The sequence below is a fragment of the Salmo salar genome, chromosome 01 (genome assembly GCF_965601325.2).
Source record: "Salmo salar chromosome 01, fSalSal1, whole genome shotgun sequence".
NCBI classification, from domain to species: Eukaryota; Metazoa; Chordata; class Actinopteri; order Salmoniformes; family Salmonidae; genus Salmo; species Salmo salar.
This window is the reverse complement of record NC_138291.1, coordinates 27,857,496-27,877,398: the sequence shown is the minus strand read 5'-3', so window position 1 is coordinate 27,877,398 and position 19,903 is coordinate 27,857,496. Positions and strand designations below refer to the sequence as shown.

Sequence of the window (19,903 nt, the reverse complement as noted above, 5' to 3'; positions counted from 1 at the left end):
AAGTATCTTTATGTTGTGTAAAAAAAGATATAATATATTTAAAGAAAAAAAGATTTTAAACTATCCTTTTTGTTGTCTACTTTTTACAAAGACACTTGCCTTTTTTACAAAATGCTCTCAAAATGACTGACGATGACAATAATTCAGAAACCAGGTGGTTGGTGTGGTTTAAAATAGCTATTGCCAGGGCTTGGAAGCTAAAAGAAATGGAGAAGTTTGAAAGAAACAAGCCAGTGGCAAGCCACATCACAAGTATGTTTTAATTTCACATGCACAAGTCAGGAAGTGGATCGATTGTCTGAGCTGTGGTAAATGTCTAGTTATGAAGGCTATGTACAGATGACCAAGCAAAAATACGAGGCATTGCTTCTTTTTTATTAACCTCCAAAAAGTATTTGTGTAGTCAGTGTTTGACAATGAACATTTTTTTTCATGCTTGGTGATAAGGATGATATTCATGGGTTCACTGAACAAAAATATAAACGCAACATGCAAGAATTTACAGAGTTATAGTTCACTTTACCCCTACCTACATGTACAAATTACCTCGACTAACCTGTATCCCCGCACGTTAACTCGGTACCCCCTGTATATAGCCTCATTGTTGTTACTTTTTATTACATTTCTTACTTTTAGTTTATTTAGTAAATTTTTTTAACTGCATTGTTGGTTAAGGGCTTGTAAGTAAGCATTTCACGGTAAGGTCTACCTACACCTGTTGTATTCGGCGCATGTGACAAATCAAATTTGATATAAGGAAATAAATTCAGCATGGATCAGAAAACCAGTCAGTATCTGGTGTGTCCACCATTTGCCTCATGCAGCACAACACATCTCCTTCGCATAGAGCTCTCGATTGTGCAAACCCACAGTTTCCTCAGCTGTCCGGGTGGCTACTCTCAGACGATCCTGCAGATGAAGAAGAATGTGTAGGTCCTGAACTGGTGTGGTTACATGTGGTTGTGAGGCTGGCAGGTTGAACTGCAAAGTTCTCTAAAATGACGCTGGAGGCGGCTTACAGAAGAGAAATTAATATTACATACTTTGGCAACAGCTCCCGTGGACATTCCTGCAGTCAGCATGGCAATTGCACGTTCCCTCAAAACTTGTGGCATTGTGTTGTGTGACAACACATTTTAGAGTAGCCTTTTATTGTCCCCAGCACAAGGTGCACATGTGTAATGATCATGCTGTTTAATCAGCTTCTTGATATACCACACCTGTCAGGTGGATGGATTATCTTGGCAAAGGAGAAATGCTCACTAACAGGAATGTAATTATTATTTTTTGGAAATATACAAAATATGAGAGATCCGTTTGTGTATGGAACATTTCTGGGGTCTTTTATTTCAGCTCATGAAACATGGGACCAACACTTTGTTGCGTTTATATTTTTGTCCAGTATATTAACAGAAGTATTGCTTGTCATTTGTATAACAGAAGTACCCCAAAAGTCAGTTGATAAAGACTACACTTGAATTTTTAAAACATCTTGCCCTACCATATGTCAAAAGGACAGGTGAGGTTTACACTAGCCTCTATCATTCAAACATGGAGGTTGGTTGTTGCAGGGTTGACATGTTAGCTGTGTGTCTGCTGCTCTGAATTACACTTCTAATCAATCTATCATCTTTCTTTGGGAAGTAAGATGCTCAGGAAGTAGCATCACAGCTGGGGCTTCAACTATTTTAGCCACAAGGTGGCAGTTCTGCCCGGAGACACACAGGTACTCTGTTGGCATGTTAAGTTGACAGTGCCTTCCAGGAGACACCATTGAAGAAGGGGTGACACTTGATGTCACTCACACCACCACCTCCAGAGCCCAAACGATAACCAGCATCAAACTGCAGCAGCTGTGGAACAGAAAATTGTCACTCATTCAGAAATATATGAGTTTGTACAATGTTTGTGGCTCTGTGTATCTGTGGTAGCAGGCTAGCGTTTATATGTTTACGGTACCTAAAGTACAGGCCACATGGGTGTGTAAGGGGGACGCAGTTCTTACCTCAGTGAGCAGGGAGGCGGCTGCAGTACTCAGGTGGTCTGGGATCAGGAGCTGGGTGTGAGAATGCACCCCGGCTGGGTGGAACTGCCACAGGGGCTGGAGGCACAGGCATACAGTTTCATTAAACAACCATGCCTTGATAATGGTACCAACCAGGGGAGCAACTTTGGTTTTATAACTGGGGGGGACATATATAAAATGTATATTCCCCCCGTCTTATAAACACTACAAACAGCCTACCCGACCGCTCGGAAGCGTCCGCATGGTCCTAAAGCACACCGTTGCCTAGTTTTGTATAACTTTCCAATTATAAAAACTGGGGGGGGGGACAAACATGCAATTTCAGAATGTTGGGAGGGGGACATGTCCCCAGTGAAAATTGTGCCCCTGGTACCAACAACAGATATACATTATCAACAGGCCCAGTGGGCAGCAGTGTCAATATATACAGGTTTGGATTTACTACAGCACAGGGAAAGAAACAGATAGAGATCATGGAAAACAGATTATTCAATAGAGTGTTATTTACCATTCCAGTAAGAAGTTCAATCAGCAATGCCCCCAGACTCCACCAATCACAAGCCTCTGTGATTTTGGACACACCTCCAATCTCTGTTGGCCAACAGCAGAACTTTTATTCACAGATTTATTGTTGGATCAAGCTAAATGTCTTCTTACCACTAGATGGCACTTTATATCTAGGGTAGGAACCCTATGTGTAATGGCTGTAACATGTGACTGAAGTTTATTGAATAAACAGTGTTTTCACCTGGGGCACAGTACATCTGTTCCATAGCTTTAGAGTTGATTTCTGACTGAATTTCACTCCACTGGCCAAAGAATGTCAGGCAGACCTTTCCTAGTGAGAAACATGAAATTATGTCACAATCAAAGTTAGTTGAGTTTTCAAGACTCATGCCAAAAACAGACCAACAATAACACCCCTTACCAAGTTAAAGTGATTTAGGTGACTAACCATTGCTCGTGAGCAGGATATTCTTTGGGTTGAGGTCTCGGCACACCACACCTTGCTGGTGAAGACTTTCCAGGGCCAGGAGAATCTGAGCCCCCAACAGACGGACCTCTGCCTCAGGCAGCCCCCAGCTATTTTGCCTGGCCCTGTCTCTCCCTCTGGAGGCCTTGGCTGGGAACTTGGGTAGGTGGCACCACCCATCCACCTCAATGATTTGATCCTCATCCTGTCCATCCGATTCCTCTGACTTTAGGAAAGCATCCATGTCCCCCTTCCGGCACTGTGGGGAGGCCCCTGTGGGGTCAGGGGTGTTGGGGTAACATAGTGATCCTTTCCCTCGGGGGAGGTTCTTACTCACAGGGCTCAGCAGCTCCCAGCCCTCTTCCACCTCCTCCCCTGGCTCTCTGCCAGGAGGCCCCACCTGATACTTCACCCCTGTGAGGGCCAGAGAAGTGCCTGGCTGGGTCCCCAGCTGTGTCCCAGTACTGTGACAATGAGGGACTGAAGGGGGGTGAGAGTTCCCTGATGATGTCCTCATGAGCTTCAGCTTGTCTACTGTAGAGGGACACACAGCTCTGCCAGGCTGGGAAGTCTCTGTGTCCCTGGTTACTGAATTCACCATGCTCTCCTCAGTAATGCGATGGTTTACCTTCTCCTTCCCTCTACCCTGGTGTGTGTCTGTCACCATGCTCACAGTGTTCTCAAGGTCTCTACCTGAAACACTGTCTTGGTGAGAGCCATTGGAGGTCAAAGTTGCTCTCTCACTAACCTGGCTTTGATTATGGAGGGGTAATTGCAATGTAGTGGGAATGTAACTTTTCTGTGAATATAAACTGATAGAATGATTCTTGAAGTTCACTGTTGACCCTGTACCACCAGAAGAGGTCTGAGTTGTTTGAGGTACAGATTTACCTGCAGCTATATCTGAGTCAGTTCGAGTCTCTGCATAGGGGGCTGAACTTTCACAGTTACGAGTCAGATCAGCCTTCCACACAATGTTGAAATCCAAACTGGATTCAATTTTTTCTGTTCCAGTGGCCTTCCTAGAGGGCTCAGAGGTGACATCAGAGGCCTGATCGATACACGGATGACCACAGAGAGCAGGTTTGTCCTGAGTTTTAGAGTGCAAACACTGACTGAGGCCTGCTGGATGGATATGGGGACTGGTGTCTGACCTAGATAAGGAGAGCTGTGTCGCCGGAGTGTGTAGCGCTGCAGACCTGGAGTTGTTCTGCAGGCAGCCTGTCTCCTCGCAGTAGGAGTGGGTCCTACAGCTTTCTAGACGATGCTGAGCCTCGAGCCAGAATGCCGGGGAGTCTGTGTCTGGGCTCTCCTCGTTCTCCGTCTCCAGGAGAGAGGTCTTCTCTGTGCCCCCTCTGTCATTCTGCTGGTAGTCTGAGCTGATGGTAGGGGAGGTGTAGCTGTTCTTCAGTTTGATCCTGTGCTGGCTGGGACTGGAGCATTCTGGGTGCTCTTTTGCTCGGTCATTCCTGACCTTGTGCAGTTTGGAGAAAAGCTTCCCACCTACAGATCATAGAAACGTCAACACATCAGACAATAGTTGTTTTTCTTCATTTGAATTCAGCTATCTTTTCTACTCTCTATGGCATCCTTGACCCAAAATGGCTGAAAAGTGCAGACATCAGCAAAAAATGAAAAGTGGCTATAGGCTAGGTAAGAGCATCAGCTAAATCTCCCATACTGCAGGGCTGGCAGGCAGAGCCTGTGTTCAGCTCACCTTGAACATGCTCCAGATGCAGGTACACAGCGTCCTCACTGACATAGTACCTCAGCAGCTTCACCATGAAGGGGACCCCCTGGGGGATGATAGTGGGCTGGTCCCGGCTCTCCCAGCTCGACTTGGGCAGGCTCTGTGACGACACAGCGCAACAGAACAACACACATATTACTATGCTGTTATTACCTTTGTCAAAATACAACTTATCACTACTGTACTACACATTATTTTCAGGCTAGTCTTAACTAAGTCTATGGTTAATTGATCAAAAAACGCATCTCTCTACAAGAGAGGGCTCTACCAGTGCCTAGATAGATTTTTCTCTGAGACCTACACCTTAGCCAACCCTGCAACAGTATGTTCCAATAACAACTCTCTGGTTACAGAGATGGGAGGTGCATTTGCACTAAGAGGGTCAAAGTAGAGGGCTTTTAGCCAGATCAATGGAGAAGGATACTCATGGAGACAAGGCTGATAATATTCCTATCAACTGGGCTGCCCTGGCTGGCTGGCAGGGATCCAGACAGTACAACAGCCATCTGTGCACTGAACATGCATCTACACAGATAGACATTTTACATTTAGCAGACACTCTTATCCAGAGCAACTTGTAGGAACAATTAGGGTTTAGTGTCTTGCTCAAGGGCACAAAGACAGATTTTTCACCTAGTCGGCTTGGGGATTCAAACCAACAACCTTTCAGTTACTGGCCCAACACTCTCAACCACTAGGCTATCTGCACTGCTAGATAGCTGCACTACATGTGTACTCTGTCATTCTGCCCTGCCACCCTCCCCCCTGACATACTGTATTGGCAGTGCTGAGGCATAAGTACTTACTTTAACAACAAATTTCTCCTTGGTAATCAGGCTTTGGACAATCAGGACCTTGGGGAGAAGACATACATTTTATGTAAGGTAAATAGAGCTGAGAATAAATTGAGTAGTATGTTATTAGATGGTTATGACAGTTTTGGGACAAGTTCATATTTGGAAAGGTAAGCATCATGGTTCACTGGAGACATGGTTAAGGCTACATGTCTATAAGACATGGTTAATAAAGGGTTAACTACAGCCAGGATGTCTGTTCAAGAGATTATCATCAGCTGGAACAAACCGTTCAAGTATACTGGTTGAGAGCAGTGAGTGTAAAAACCTCCCTACCTTATCGATGATCCCCACCACTTTACACATCTCCAGATCCTCCACTGGGGAGCTCAGGTGTCTGATTGGCCGGAATCTCAGACTACTGTAACCCTGGTGATAAAAAGAGATTACTGCACAGATGTCAGAAATGTGGACACGTGTTTGTGTTGAATTCACATCTGAAAGTGCTTCTACTCTGGGATTAGTTACAATCTTAGGACATATATTAGAATGTTACATAAGAGAGAGGGGGAGAGAGAGCGCCCAGCGGCCTAGTGCGAGCCACCCTGGCAGATCGTGTAACAGAGAGGATGTTGTGCTGCTCTGTAGCCAACCTCCAGAGACTGTTAGTAGCACAGACTGGTTGCCCTAAAGATGTGACTCAGACTTTCCCAGAAGGAAATGATTCAGAGAGGTGGACATATAAATAGCATGTCAACCAACTCTTCAATAAACAGACTAGACATATAAATCAATACAGGACTGAAAAGATGGAAAATGAGTGCCCAGTATCATTGAGTAACACAGATGGTCAGACCAGGTTGATTACCATTCATAAGATGTGCACAGTAGTATGGCATGTTAATCGTGTTGAAAGAGGGTTTACTGTAAAAAGTCATCTTCTTACCCCTAAGTGAGAGTTCCCCTTCCCCAGGTTGTCCTGCAGGTGGGAGATAAAGATGTCCTCTGCCCTCTTTAGATACTGAGTAGTCTTCCTCTTCACTGCCTCCCGGCGCTCCTTGTTAGGGTCCACTGGAAGACAGCCCAACCTCAGATTTCTCTCCCCCTCACACAGAGAGGGTCTGAAACCTCACTTCACTAAACTGAAATCAACTCACTGGGATTGACATTAAGGGTTGCCCTATTGCCCGGGGCAAGTGAACTGAGCAGTTGCGCAACTTGAGCCTGCTCTGAGGTTGCCCTATTGGCCAGGTGTTAAAAAAGAACAAGTAAAACAACCAAACTGTAAAGAATTCCAGTAGCCTAAAACTGATCTTTCTCATTCCTCTACATTGTTTATCCTAAGTGAATTTATGGCATTTATGCCAGTCAGAGAAACTGAGCCTGCTCTTCATTTTTCTTTTTTACAGAACTATCGAATTCAAAGAATTCCAGTCCTACAAGTGATCATAATCTTCGGGCAACCAAAAAATACTCCTGACTTGTCGTATGGGCAAGTGCCTTTCAGACTTTAATGTCAATCCCTGAGTCATATAATTCAAAAGCTTCTGTTTTACCTACCTCACTAAAACAGCAGAGGGAAGAGAGCAGAAGAAAATTCAGCATGCTTTACCAGTATTGAAATCTCTCCTCTGACTTTGGCTTTCTGAATTCCTGTTTTTCATAGCAATTATTTAATTCTGCTTTTCAATGGATGAATCATAGACCGACAAATCCACATGTTCCTGTTTCATACCGCGTGACTTGTTCTCACTGTGTTGACTAGCTGATCTACTCAATATCACCTTAACCAGAACCCTGCATATTGACAGAATACAGTACAGTAGATTTACCGCTGTACCTTGAACTCCATTGAGCAGCAGGTCAACCCCGTTCTTGTAGTAGCTGAAGGCAGCCTCATAGTCTTCACTGACCTCCCTGTCCAGAGCCATGCGGATCTGCTTGGCTGCCTCCACCAGGTAGTCTCTCTTGGCCATGGCTGTCCTGGCTCGACCCTGTGGAGGTCCAGACGGGCCTAGCAGCCGCACAACAGACCCGGTTAAAGGAGTGTACTGTATGTAATCACACTGATCTGTAGGTTCTAGGAGGAGTCATAACACGACTAGCCACCGCTAAGACTTTACTCTCTTTAAAGGAAGTTGCTAAGAATAATCCCTATGCTGGCGGTGAATGATTGATCAAATCTCCAGAGGTGGTAACTGCCGAAAACCAAGAGTCAATATTTCCCCAGGGCTGCAGTAAATCCCTTATCTAGTCACTTGTCTGAGAAAAACATGACAGCAAAGCACGCAACAGAGAGTAATGTGATCAATAACAGACTGTTTCTGTTTCTCTCCCCTTCTCCATGCTAGCATCAGATCATAAACTTGTGGAGTAAGTTGTCTCACATGTGCTCCCTGGTCCAATCAGCAGTGGGACTCATCACTGGCAGCAGTCAGTCGGCTCACTGGGGGGTTATCCTCCTCCACTTGAAGGTTAAAGTCTTTGTTGACGAGCATGACGATACGAACCTGGGTAATCAGAGAGTTTGGTTCAACTTCAGCAGAACACAGGAAGTGATTATGAGTGTGCTGCTCCTGTATTATTGGTGATGAATGAACAGACGCTGTCAGTGCTGTCGGGGTGGCCGAGGATCGAACGATGACTCAGAGTGCTTAACTGCCTGATGTCCACTCACTCATGTCAGACTAAATACATATAGGAAAGCTGTGGGCAGAACCCTGCTGTCAGGGGACTTATAAATGCTAATGTATTGCAATCAGAGAAGCTCTTAGAATACCACAAATGTGCACTATGAAAATGTGCTGATGCCGTACTACACTACCATTGTGACATGGGGTTAGCGTTGTATACACACCCACACACATACACTCATTATCATCCCTCATACAGTCTGAGGAGGGGAAGTCAAGCCAAGTAGCACTGCAGCACCCTAGTGTGTCTGTCGTTGAGAATCCACACAGCAATAACATGCAGTCAGCCTCCTGCAGTATTCCCATGATACATGCACCGACATCCTTGATACCAATGACAAACATATCATGTGATAATAGAGACAAGATTCACAATGGATTAATCACATTTGTTTGTCCCGAATGGATAATTGCTTGCATCATACACACATCATGGTCGCCACACAACAGACAGGGATGCTATAGCATATAATAAGCCACTGTCATGAAACTCAGCCATCTGCAGTCTCTCTTGATCATCCCTCACACTGCTATTTAAGCATCTCTGATCTGGCCCTCCTTAGAGGGGGAGGCAGGCTAGAATAGATCTAGAAATCAGTGCTGCTACACACACACAAACACCACTACATATATTCTACCTACCTGATGTGATCAGAGCATGCCCTGGACCCACCGCTCCAGTAGCAGCCTGCGTCCTCAGCAGCCTCCCTCCCTTCACGGATCTCAGGAAAAGGAGGAGAGAGCTCAGCGAGGTTGCCTATTGGCTTGCGATGATGTCACTAAGGGTACCATTAGCCACAAGGCCTTCACTTCCCCCCTCTCATCCTGACAGATGCAAGATTTAAAAAGACAGTGCTATTTTTGTCTTGCTCTGTCTCCAGACCTTTTTTTCAATTTCAGATAGATTTTGCAATATGTTACAGTATGCTATCGTGTAGTTTTGTATGAAAATGTGAATGAGTCAATGGATTTGTACAACAATTACCTGAAACCGTAACAATAAAATAATGTGCATGGTTCATTGTTGTATATGCAGTGGGTGGCTGCTATGTGGGCTCACCCTGCCTGGTTAGTCTAATCAGCTCTGACTTGGTCCTCAGTACCAGATGGAGCCAGCTTCTCACTGGAGCACAAAGAACAAACCCAGGGGAGGGCTTGCTTACAGAGGAGCCGGGTGGAAGCTCCAGCCTGAGCCAAAGGAGGGGAGGAAAGGAGAGGCCCAGCCCATCAGCCCTAAGCTAGGGTGGGAGGGGTCTGATATCATACTGGGGATGAGTCATATTGAGGTGCTACTTATACAGATTGACTCAAATTCGACTGAAAATTAAGGGGTGGGATACTGCACCCCTATACTCATAACATTGGACTGCCTAGGTAATGGGAGGGAATCTGACGCAGTGGCTGGGTATTTTTAGTAATGATAAAAATGCACATTTTATTTTTCAATCCAATTTCAAATGAACCAAAATAGAACACATACAGTTATTTCAATGCTTCAGTTTGGTTTTATTTCAGGAAATCAAGAGACATGATTTTAAACTGCATGTCAATGCATCAGAAAAAGTAATGAATATCTATCTATTCAGCGAAGCCCCATGCTGTCAGAAAGTCCTATCAGTCGCATCAATCAAGATACGATAGACCAGAGGGGGAATCTAGCCTTTGTTAAACTTGACACTATAGGACACATAGTAGCCCTTGTTGTACATGTAGATTTTCTGATCAATAGGGTTGTAGTGCAGGTTTAAATATTCATCCTGGAACTTCTCAAATGGAATGCTTAGGTAGTTCTCCTGCTCTGTTTTGGTGTCATAGGAGTAGAATATCTCCTCTGTGTGAACATCGACTGGTCTAGTAGCATAGAGAACACCACACACCATGAAGGCATTACCTACCAATGATTTGTACACACCGGTGCTTCATACATCCTCTACACCAAATTCAACCTCGTTTACTTTGGCAATGACCATTTTACCTTTGGATTCATATGTGGCATATGTTACCCACAGTCCATTCTCATCGGCTGAGAAATCCATGTTCTGATTGGCTGAGAAACTGTATGAGAACGTTGCACTGGCCTTTTCAATTACTCTGTAGTCATATTTGGTTGTGGTCAAATTCAGTTTAGCCATGCTGAATGGGCTGTTTTTCTGGTAATACAGGGTGTTATCATGAACAATGTAATTGTTGCCAGTACTCTGCCATCCATTTGGTAAGGTATGTTGTTTAAATGAATTCCTTAAAACCAGATTTTGATAGTTGGAGTAAAGATAAAATGTATTCACTGAGGCACTGCTATAGGCACCATACCAATACATTGATTCAAAGCCACGATTGGGTTTTGAGTCTTTCCCCCACCCCCCAAATCTGTAGCCTGCATTCAAGTTGGCATTCAGCTGGCTGACCACTGGCTTCCCTACACTGGCGATGCCTTTGTGGTTGCAGGAGCCTGGGGGGAAATATAAATAGCTATTAATAATATGTATGACAAACAAATCCACAAACTACTGCTTTGATGTAATGATACAATATGTCAACAATGCTACCATAACAGAGGCTCCTTACCAATATCTGGGTTTATGCCCTCCTCTTGGTTCTTCTGGCACTCCTCCAGCTTCTTCTGCAGTTTTCCAAACTCAATACGGATCACCTCCAGGTTACTCTTGTCATAGCTCTCCAACTGGTTCACAATCAGGCTCATGTTGCGAATCTATGGATGCATGTGTACAAAGGACAAATAAGTAATTTGTTCCACACAGCAACATTCCTCTTGCTCCTGCATCATATTGCCTGTCACTTATTTATTATGCCACTGCCAGTCATTAATAGTCATTCCGATATATTGTCTATCTATCACACATTTACCTCTGTGTACAGGCTGTCGAACATAGGCGAGGAGGAGTTGAGGGAATCCTTCAGCTGTGTCACCAACAATTCAAACTCTCTCAGCTCGATCCTGAGAAGCTCGAAGTCCAGTCGGATGTATTTGTCAGGGCCGCTCTCCACAATCTCAACTCTCATAGTCAGGTTCCTCAGCTCAGCCAAAAAGATCACAAGCTTGCCCTTGTAACTGTCCAGCTACAAGAGAGACACAGGTAGTTGTCCCGGTGTAAGATATCTAGTAGGCCATACTGTGAATGAGGTCTCAGTTAAATATACACATGCATCTCCTCCGAGGTTTACAAGACGTTCCATTGACTGGAGTAGGCAACGTTTAACATCACTCTAAAACCTGGTGTGTAAATGCAATATGAATGTAATCCTGTTCAGGGGGCTCACACCTCATGGTGTTCAGTACAGTACCTTATTTATCTGGATTCCCACTTCCAGCATCAGATCCTTGGTAACTTGCTGCATGTGTTCCACACGGTCGGCAGGGAAGGTGGTGTCAGGTAGAAACACATGACAAAGGCAGTTCCCCGACTCCCCTACAGATGCAGTCACATTGCCAGAGTCCCAGTCCTCCATTGGCTGGAGGAAAATACAAGTTCAGAGTAAACTTCACAGTGATACTTCACAATAGTAGTAAACTGGAAGTCTATTTGGAAGTATCTCTAGTTGTTAAGTTTTAGTGGAAGGAGAAAATGAAAGTCCCTTACCAGCCAAGCCACCGCAGGGCAAAGGAAAGTCAGGAGCAGTAGAAATGGAGCCATCTTGTCTCCAGTGTTGTTCTGGTGAGTCTCCTGTCTGTTCGCTTTGTATTTTTAAAGACCCTCCTATCAACTCATCAGAAACATCTTGCTTCTTCCCAAAGTTACTGCTGTTGCGTAATAGACTCCCTTCAATTCTTGACACAATATATGCAGACATCCTTGTTTGCTTGTGATAAAATACTCAAATACAATTTTCTGAAACCTGTCTCTTATGCTTTTATTGATCACAATGATGATGTGGACATAGAGTTCATGAGAAACAGGCCATATGGACATATGATGACGTCATGTTATAGATGGTACCTGATATTATCAACGGCATAACCTTACTATCAGTCATCAGCAATGTGGCAGGATATCGTATGTTGACATAAGCATATGATAGTATAATAAAGAATTTTCATCCTTATTCCAATTATATAGCCTAGCAAGTTCCAGCACACAAATATTACTTTATTTCTCCTCATGGGACTTTAGATTGATTGTACGTTGGTAAGAAGTATAGTACTAGTTTATATGTTTGATTCTGCCCTAGTTTTTCCATGAACCACATTTTAGTAGTTAATTCACTCAAGCAGAGTTCCATAGTCCGATCAATACTGTTATGCATGTTTGAATAATAATAAATTGCTAATATAATAAATGGCCTTTGTAAATTATTATTTAATTTACAGGAAATGATGGCCAAAGCGGATTAGGTCTATGTTCAACATAGTTTTATCGTAGTCTTTTTTAGATAATGAAAGGGAACAAAGAAAATGTGTTTTTTCAAGACTTTGCTGTAGTCCACCCATGTAAACTTTCAAATGAAATTGAACACGTTTTATTTTCTATGTGGTTAGATATCAATAATGAGCAGACTAAGTATACTCAGGAATGAAGGGGGTTATTGTTAATTCATTCTTAACAATGTGCTGCATATTGAGAGAGATTATCCCCTAATACAGTATCACAATACCCCACTTTAATGTTGGTGACACTGTTTGATACCTACAGTACATGAAGATTAACAAAGTCTACAGCCCAAAACTACATTTCCTCTAACTTTAAGTTTGGAACTGAATTTGCTATCAGCATAAGGGACTGTTATCAGCATGGAGAAAACACAGTTAAAGTATTTTATATAAGATATAGTCATGCTTATTAGCCACAACTGACCTTAATTTGACTGATACACATCATTATATAAGTACTAATACACCACATTACATAGCAGCTGATTCAGCCTAAAGACTGAAGGAATCATAATACTTAAATACATTGAAGACAGTACTATTTCAGATGTCAAAAGTAAACACTTGAACACTAATGCTTAGTCAGATATGTATTTTAAATCAATGAGCATAGAACAGGGTGTTCTACATAATCAGAGCAACTACAAAAGAGATTAAATCTGATTTGAGTATAATGAGTTTCAATGAGATGCCGCAATAGGCCTTTTATCAGACCAAGAGTTGTGTTGTGTTTACAGTGGCCTAGTTGTCAAACCAGAGATGATAGTTGACATAGTCATCGTTGTACATGTCAAGTTTCTGTTCAGTGGGTTGAAGTCGAGGTTGACATACTTGTCCTTGAACCACTCAAATGTAATGCTCATGTAGCTCTCTTGTATTCATAAGTGTAAAATATCTCATCACAGTGAATGTCAACTGTTCTGACAGCATAGAAAACCCCACATGCCATGAAGGCATTGCTCACAGATGGTTTGCACACACTGGTTTCCCAGAACTCCTCTATACCAAATGATGGTTTATGGACTTGAGCAATTATCATTTTACCCTTGGATTCCTCTGTGGCATAGGTCACCCACAGCCCATTCTCATCAGCAGCAAAGACTAGGTTCTGATTGGGTGAGTGACTGTATAAGAATCTGGTGCTAGCCTTTGCAATCACCCTGTGCTCATATTTTATAGCAGTAAAATTCAGTTTGGCCAGGCTAAATGGGTTGTTAAATTGATAATACAGGGTGTTATTACGAACAATGAAGTTGTTGCCAGTTCCATACCAGCTACTTGACAAGCTTTGGTGTTTAAATGGAGTTCTCAAAATAAGATTTTTCTATTTTCTGTAAAATCTCATGTCAACAATTGAGACACTGCCCAGAGTACCATTATTGAGATTCAGAACCATGCAGAGGCTAAGAATCATTCCCCTACCCTCCCCAATTTGTAGCCACCATTCAAGTGGGCATTCAGTTGACTGACGATGGGCTTGCTAATTGTGGTTATACCTCCGTGCTCCCAGGACCGAGAAAAGAGGGTACAGTCAGTGACATCAAACGTGCAAGAGTCTTAAGACAAGGGTGTGTATCATTTTAAAAGTGGTCTTTGACTTACCAATATAGGGGTTGAAGATCTGGTTGTGGTGCCTATCACACTCCTGCAGTTTGAGCTGTATCTTGATGTACTCACGACGGGTCACCAGCAGCAGGTTCTCATCGTACCTCTCCGGCTTGGTCAGGACCACCAGCATGGAGGAGATCTAAGAGAGAACACAGATGAGCAATCACAAGACCAAAAGTTTTAAATCTTACAAAAGAGAAAAATCTCAAGTGAAAAGTTGAAACGGTCATTGACCATAGCTGTATCATGACCATATGAGCTGTTAGGAACAGTCTTGGGTAGTTACCTGCTGGTATAAAGACTTAAAGACAGTAGTGGAGGTCTGTATGGAGCCCAGGAGCTCCTGCACCAGAGTCTCCACCTGCTTGATCTGCACCTTCACCTCCTGCATTAGGCCTCGCTGTACGCATCAAGATTCTTCTACATCAGCTCCACCAACACCGTCAGGGTCACTATATTCTCTGCACACACTGTCAGCTTATTCTCATACGTCTCAAACTGGAGGGAAGGATATTCTATAGACAGTAAGTAACTTAGTCAGATATCGTAGGCAAACTGAACTATTATTAAGGAAATATAGTTATCAGAACCATTGCTCATTGCAGAATCTATGGTGTACATCAGAGAGTGATTGGCCTTCACACCAACACTGTCACCATCAAAGACACACGTCAGAGTATCTAGACATCTTTAACAACTGTGGATGTCAGTGATCTTTGACAAACAGATTCTATCTGCTAGGATGTTTTTAGTGCAGGGATGTCATATAATGTTGTGGGTATTAGAATTTTCACAGATAATTCATGGGTGTGCCCTTAACATCTACACTCGGGAACTTTCCCAGACATAATGAAAAGTGCTATGGTCTGAGCAGGATCTTTGCCAACCCTGGTACTAAATGGTATCTTAAATAAAAGAGTTCATAGTATTGAGCTAAGCCACATCAATTCAACAACTAACCCGATACATTTAAAGATAATCATACCATCTAATTTAGCTGGGTAAGAATAAGGTTTGCATGAAACGTGGCCATGTATACTGGAATAATATTTATTTTGTGGTTTTATGTGTAATACATGGACTGTATGTAATTATTATTATTAATACTTATTATTAATATTTCCAGTAAAAATATATAATGATGGGTCAGTGGAGCTGTTACTGCATAGTAAGACACAGCAGCATCAGTCACTTTGATGATCGTGTTTGATTCTGTTCATGTGGAGTTTTATCCACGCGTTTCTTCTTTTTCTTCACTTTGGTGGTTTTTGTTTTAGTGTCTGGCTGCTTGGAGTTCAGTGCTGGACTGGACCTGGTCAGATGGTTGGCAGTGGGGCTCAGCTTGGTGTGGTCAACATCAGGGTTGGAGTCAGAGAGCATCCCCTGGGCCGAGGAGGGTTTGGATTGGGGGTATCGTGGGGAGTCATCCATCAGGTTGGGCTGGGAGTAGGAGCGCATGGTGGGGGAACTGGTGGGCCGTTGGTGGGTGCTGCCCCCTAGCATGGGGAGGTGGATGTGCTCACTGCTCAGGTTTGTGACAGAGTAGCGGCTGCTGTTGGACATGACAATGTGGTGCCAGGAGCTGAGTGGGGTGGCAGAGAAGTGCTGGGGGCCACTGGAGTCCTCCTTGGTGCCCCCTGGGGACATGACCATGGAGCTGCGGGGGGTGTTGGCCTCCACGGCGCTCTGGAAGGTCTTCAGGATGCGCTCGCTCTTCTGCTTCTCTTTCTTCTGACGGGACTCCACCTTACGCAGCTGCCACCGGTGGTCCCGCATCATCTGCTTCCTGGTGTCGGCCAGACCCCTGAGGAGACACCAAAGAATGTATTTAATGTGATGATTCACTTAAACTCATTTAATTTCATGTTAGATGTAAACTGGACTTTCTCAGCTTTTGAATGGGTAAAACATTGGCATGGCACTACAAGCAATTACACATAGATAAGACAGCACCTACTTCAACACTCTGACCATAAAGGTCTGCTCATGTTTTGTTTGTAGGGTAAACAGGTGTAGACAGCTTATGACAAGTTTCTGTTCAGTTCTCAGGTTATTGCTGATGTTAGGTGTTTTCTTTACACACCCATAATGGTCTCCCCACTCTGGCAGTTTGTTCTTATGATAAAAGCCCACCTGTAGTCTACCATCCCTGTCCTTTCACGATCCAGTCTCTGAATCAACTCCTCAATCTGGTATCGATCCAAGGGGATGTTGGATTGCTGTAATGGTTCCATAAGACATAAGGGTAAACAAATAAAGACTATAAGCTAGCTGTCCACTAACTTCAATATAAAGTACATGTTGGAGCATTGGAAATGCATTAGCTCAACAGACCTTGCAAATGTCAGGGACTATGGAATGAGCAATTAGTTTGAGACCTGCACAGCCTTCCTGAAGTCTGCCACAGGCACTCGCATTGTCCCATCTTTATCAATTTTCCGAAAGAAGTCCCAAAGACGCAGCTTCCGTTCATCCAGATAATCCTTCAAAGAAAAGAATAGAGCAGTTGGGACGGGGGTTTTTTGTCTTAAAAAATTCCTCCCTATTTCAAATCTTGCACTGTCTTTAATAACAGCCATAAAATAGGTCCTAGTTTGTAGAATTAGCCGTAAACCCAAAAAATACACTACACTGGTATGCAATGATATCACTTGTGATTACTACATTTCTACATGACTAAAATTGTTTTATGAGTAATAGTAGCCTACCACAGTACCTGGATGACTTTCATTGGGTCAAGGCGTTTGGGTGGTTTCTTAGCGATAAAGCCCCCGACCCCTCCATACTGCACCTCTAGAGATGGATGCTCCTGGCATGTCAGATCCAACAGCTGCACAAAGTTCTCATTCACCAACACATTCTACACACAAACACAAAATATTAAGTTCAAATGCAGGGACTAAAACACTTCTGTACATTAAGAAGAGAACAACAACGCTCACAGATATGTTGATCTCTTCCAGAGCAGCTTTGGGGGTGTTCTTGACCACAGTAACAAGAGCCAGTGCCCCCTCCACTGTCAGAGAGTTATAAGCCAGCTGCATGGACACAAAACATAGAAAGTCACCCTAGTTTCATACCACACAGGTCAATGGGTGTGTGCCCTGTCCATCAAGCACCTACCATCAGTGATCTGAGAGTGTCGTTGGCCTCCAGCCCCTTGCACAGCATGCCCACCCCCTCGTTGGTGATGCGGTTGTTGTTGAGGTCCAGGTACACTAGAGTGTTGTTGAATTTCAGTGCCTCTCCTAAAGCCAAGGCCCCCTCATTCCCAAAGCCATTCCAGGACAGGTCCAGGTGTTTCAGGGTCACGTTCACCTATGTGAATGGTAGGTATTTTGATCACACACTGTTTTACTCTTTTTTTTCTCTTTTTTTTACGAACTTACACCTTAAATGTGGGAATTGGGTTGAGTATGTTTATCCAAACCTTGAGGCCGGCACAGAAAGCCACAGCTCCTTTCATTCTCAGATGGTTCCAGCTTAAGTCTAGTACCTCCAGCGCTTCATTGTTTGCTGTAGGATTACATTAGTGACAGCAGATGCAAAACACTCAAAACATGATTCTAACCCTAATGACTCCATTTGCCTGTATACTCCATGAGACTGCTCAGCCGTAATGATGTGAGATGCAGACATAAAATGAAATGGTCTCTACCTAACATCTGGCCCAGATGCTCTCCACCTCTCCCACAGAACTGATTGTGGCTCAAGTCCAGCTCCTTTACTCTATAGTTGTTCTAAAGGGAGATATATTGCAAGTAGCTAGCTATAGACTCCAATGGCAGTAATATCATCAATATGCCTGCATGTTTGAATGTCATTTCTTTTCACTTACTGCCAGGGCATCTGCAAAACTTTTAGCATCGTCCTCTATGAATCCATTCCCTGTGAAGAAATTGTTTATATAAAAAGATTCAGAAATAGAGTAGAGAAATATAGTATCTAACAGACCATTCTTTTTGTTTCCATTTTCAAATCTGTGTGTACTACCTGAAAGTTTGATGGATTTGATGGAAATGTTATCGAGCAACATTTTTGCTATGCACTCAGCCCCTTCAGACTGTAGGTGATTGTTGGACAAATCCTACGAGACAAACAGTGGGCATGTTAACACAGAGCTATAATTCCATCATGAAAGCATGACCCACAAGACTCTTATGCCCTCTTGTGGCAGATTCAAATCAAATCAAAGATTGTGGGACATATCACGTCATACTTATTCCACTTCTGAATAAACATGTTATCGAGATACCAGATACAATTACTTTACCTTCTTACAAAGAGCTGCCTAAAGACCATCTCATACAAACTTACCAGATGCTGAATGGTGAAATTTGCCTTTAACATCTCTAGAAGGTATCTGGCTCCCTCAGCCAGCAGGTAGTTGTCTGCCAACTCCAGGTTGGTGATGTGCATGTCAGTCTGAGAAGAAACATTGGAACATAAAGAGCGTTCCTTGAACATAAAGAGCATTCCTTGAAGTTGATATTATGTTAATAGACTTACCACCAGGGCGATGGCTAGTGCCTTGCCCCCCGGAGGTCCCAGGCCGTGGTGGTTGAGGTTCATGGTGGAGGTGCCCAGGTTCCGGAGGAAGTAGGAGACAGGAACCACCCCGACCAGCTTGCAGGCCTGCAGGTATATCTCAGCAGTCGATGTGTCTTTACTGGTCTTTTTCACCTCTAACAATGACAAGAAGTGGTGTCACTATCCGACAACCATCAGTGTGAGATATGCATCAAACAAATCCATTTACAATACAAACAATGATACATTGTAATAACAACAGTGAGCTGATGTGTTATTATCCATAAAATGTCAATATAATGGCCTACTCACCATCAACCTCCAGGTCTGTATCCCACTTATCCTCCAGGTCTAGGTCTTCTGCAGAGGATGGACTGTCATTATCTGCTAGGCAGAGGGACTCGAGAGATAGGACAGACATCTCCTCTGTCCTAACAGTCACATACTCCAGGTCTAAAACATGTTTGTTGAATTTGTATTTTACTTCCCGTTATGACTTTGGCTCTTCCCACATTATGCACTGGTATCTGAGGGCTGAGTAACTGTTGTTGCAACAGTGAAATCAAATACCCACCTGAGTTGTCCCAAACTGAAATTCAAGCCTAGAGACTATGGTGTGTCATAAAAAATTCACCACTCACAGGGAAAGGCTAAGAGAAGGCCTATTGAGTATTATCATTTTTAGTAGATTTTTACCTGCAACACACAAACAAAATGCTGCATTCCCAGTTCCAGACCATGACAATTTTCTACAAATATTCCAACATGAGCAGCTTTCTTGTTGTTAAACTTGTTTTATTTGTTATCACTATCATCTTGAAATCTACAGTAAAATGATAATCTGGCACTGAGGTGGTTAGTTCTACCTGGAAGTCACGGTTAGTTCTACCTGGAAGTCACGGTTAGTTCTACCTGGAAGTCACGGTTAGTTCTACCTGGAAGTCACGGTTAGTTCTACCTGGAAGTCACGGTTAGTTCTACCTGGAAGTCACGGTTAGTTCTACCTGGAATCCTTGGGATGTTTTTATCCTAAACCATAACCCTTACCTAACCATTTCAAAAATGTCAATTTGGGACATCGCAAGAATTCCATGTAGCAAGGACATTGCATTGGGGTATGATTATTGTTGCATTATGAGTGA

The 19,903-nt window shown here is 43.3% G+C and overlaps 3 protein-coding genes and 1 pseudogene across 5 annotated transcripts; all 4 read right to left on the bottom strand.

The window, feature by feature from the left end:
- Window positions 1-236: 236 nt before the first annotated feature.
- Window positions 237-9,003, bottom strand: LOC106589845 (ribosomal protein S6 kinase delta-1-like). 3 transcript variants are annotated; one of them, XM_014180272.3, is made up of 12 exons: window positions 8,879-9,003; window positions 7,931-8,053; window positions 7,384-7,557; window positions 6,490-6,614; window positions 5,880-5,972; window positions 5,556-5,603; window positions 4,717-4,849; window positions 2,982-4,502; window positions 2,775-2,864; window positions 2,535-2,617; window positions 2,006-2,101; window positions 237-1,853 (listed from the first exon to the last, which is right to left on the bottom strand). In XM_014180272.3, the coding sequence occupies exons 3-12, from the start codon at window positions 7,517-7,519 to the stop codon at window positions 1,743-1,745; spliced, it is 2,436 nt and encodes an 811-aa protein (XP_014035747.1). In that variant the 5' UTR covers window positions 7,520-7,557; window positions 7,931-8,053; window positions 8,879-9,003; the 3' UTR covers window positions 237-1,742. The 3 variants fall into 3 exon arrangements, with proteins under 3 accessions (XP_014035747.1, XP_014035886.1, XP_014035809.1); XM_014180411.3 differs by lacking the exons at window positions 7,931-8,053; window positions 8,879-9,003 and having other exon boundaries at window positions 7,376-7,888; XM_014180334.3 differs by lacking the exons at window positions 7,384-7,557; window positions 7,931-8,053; window positions 8,879-9,003 and adding an exon at window positions 7,156-7,353.
- Window positions 9,004-9,882: 879 nt separating this feature from the next.
- LOC106599825 (olfactomedin-4) lies at window positions 9,883-12,032 on the bottom strand. The gene is made up of 5 exons (XM_014191172.3): window positions 11,836-12,032; window positions 11,540-11,707; window positions 11,102-11,314; window positions 10,802-10,946; window positions 9,883-10,685 (listed from the first exon to the last, which is right to left on the bottom strand). The coding sequence occupies exons 1-5, from the start codon at window positions 11,887-11,889 to the stop codon at window positions 10,156-10,158; spliced, it is 1,110 nt and encodes a 369-aa protein (XP_014046647.3). The 5' UTR covers window positions 11,890-12,032; the 3' UTR covers window positions 9,883-10,155.
- Window positions 12,033-13,364: 1,332 nt separating this feature from the next.
- On the bottom strand, window positions 13,365-14,622 carry LOC106585877 (olfactomedin-4-like; annotated as a pseudogene).
- A 797-nt stretch (window positions 14,623-15,419) lies between these two features.
- Window positions 15,420-19,182, bottom strand: lrrc74a (leucine rich repeat containing 74A). The gene is made up of 13 exons (XM_045693833.2): window positions 19,074-19,182; window positions 18,741-18,916; window positions 18,549-18,656; window positions 18,225-18,318; window positions 18,070-18,119; window positions 17,890-17,971; window positions 17,662-17,747; window positions 17,355-17,549; window positions 17,174-17,269; window positions 16,948-17,091; window positions 16,610-16,714; window positions 16,365-16,450; window positions 15,420-16,035 (listed from the first exon to the last, which is right to left on the bottom strand). The coding sequence occupies exons 1-13, from the start codon at window positions 19,180-19,182 to the stop codon at window positions 15,420-15,422; spliced, it is 1,947 nt and encodes a 648-aa protein (XP_045549789.1).
- Window positions 19,183-19,903: the final 721 nt, after the last annotated feature.

Coding starts and splice junctions, on each gene's coding strand:
- LOC106589845 (XM_014180272.3), bottom strand. CDS start 7,519: ATGGCCAAGAGAGACTACCTGGTGGAGGCAGCCAAGCAGATCCGCATG. Junction 5,973..6,489: donor AGGGGAACTCTCACTTAGGG/GTAAGAAGATGA, acceptor TTTTATCACCAG/GGTTACAGTAGTCTGAGATT. Junction 2,102..2,534: donor TTGAACTTCTTACTGGAATG/GTAAATAACACT, acceptor CTGTGCCTCCAG/CCCCTGTGGCAGTTCCACCC.
- LOC106599825 (XM_014191172.3), bottom strand. CDS start 11,889: ATGGCTCCATTTCTACTGCTCCTGACTTTCCTTTGCCCTGCGGTGGCT. Junction 11,315..11,539: donor TGGGAATCCAGATAAATAAG/GTACTGTACTGA, acceptor TCTCTCTTGTAG/CTGGACAGTTACAAGGGCAA. Junction 10,947..11,101: donor TCGACAGCCTGTACACAGAG/GTAAATGTGTGA, acceptor ATGCATCCATAG/ATTCGCAACATGAGCCTGAT.
- lrrc74a (XM_045693833.2), bottom strand. CDS start 19,182: ATGTCTGTCCTATCTCTCGAGTCCCTCTGCCTAGCAGATAATGACAGT. Junction 18,657..18,740: donor CACTAGCCATCGCCCTGGTG/GTAAGTCTATTA, acceptor GTTTCTTCTCAG/ACTGACATGCACATCACCAA. Junction 17,972..18,069: donor GTTTTGCAGATGCCCTGGCA/GTAAGTGAAAAG, acceptor ATCTCCCTTTAG/AACAACTATAGAGTAAAGGA.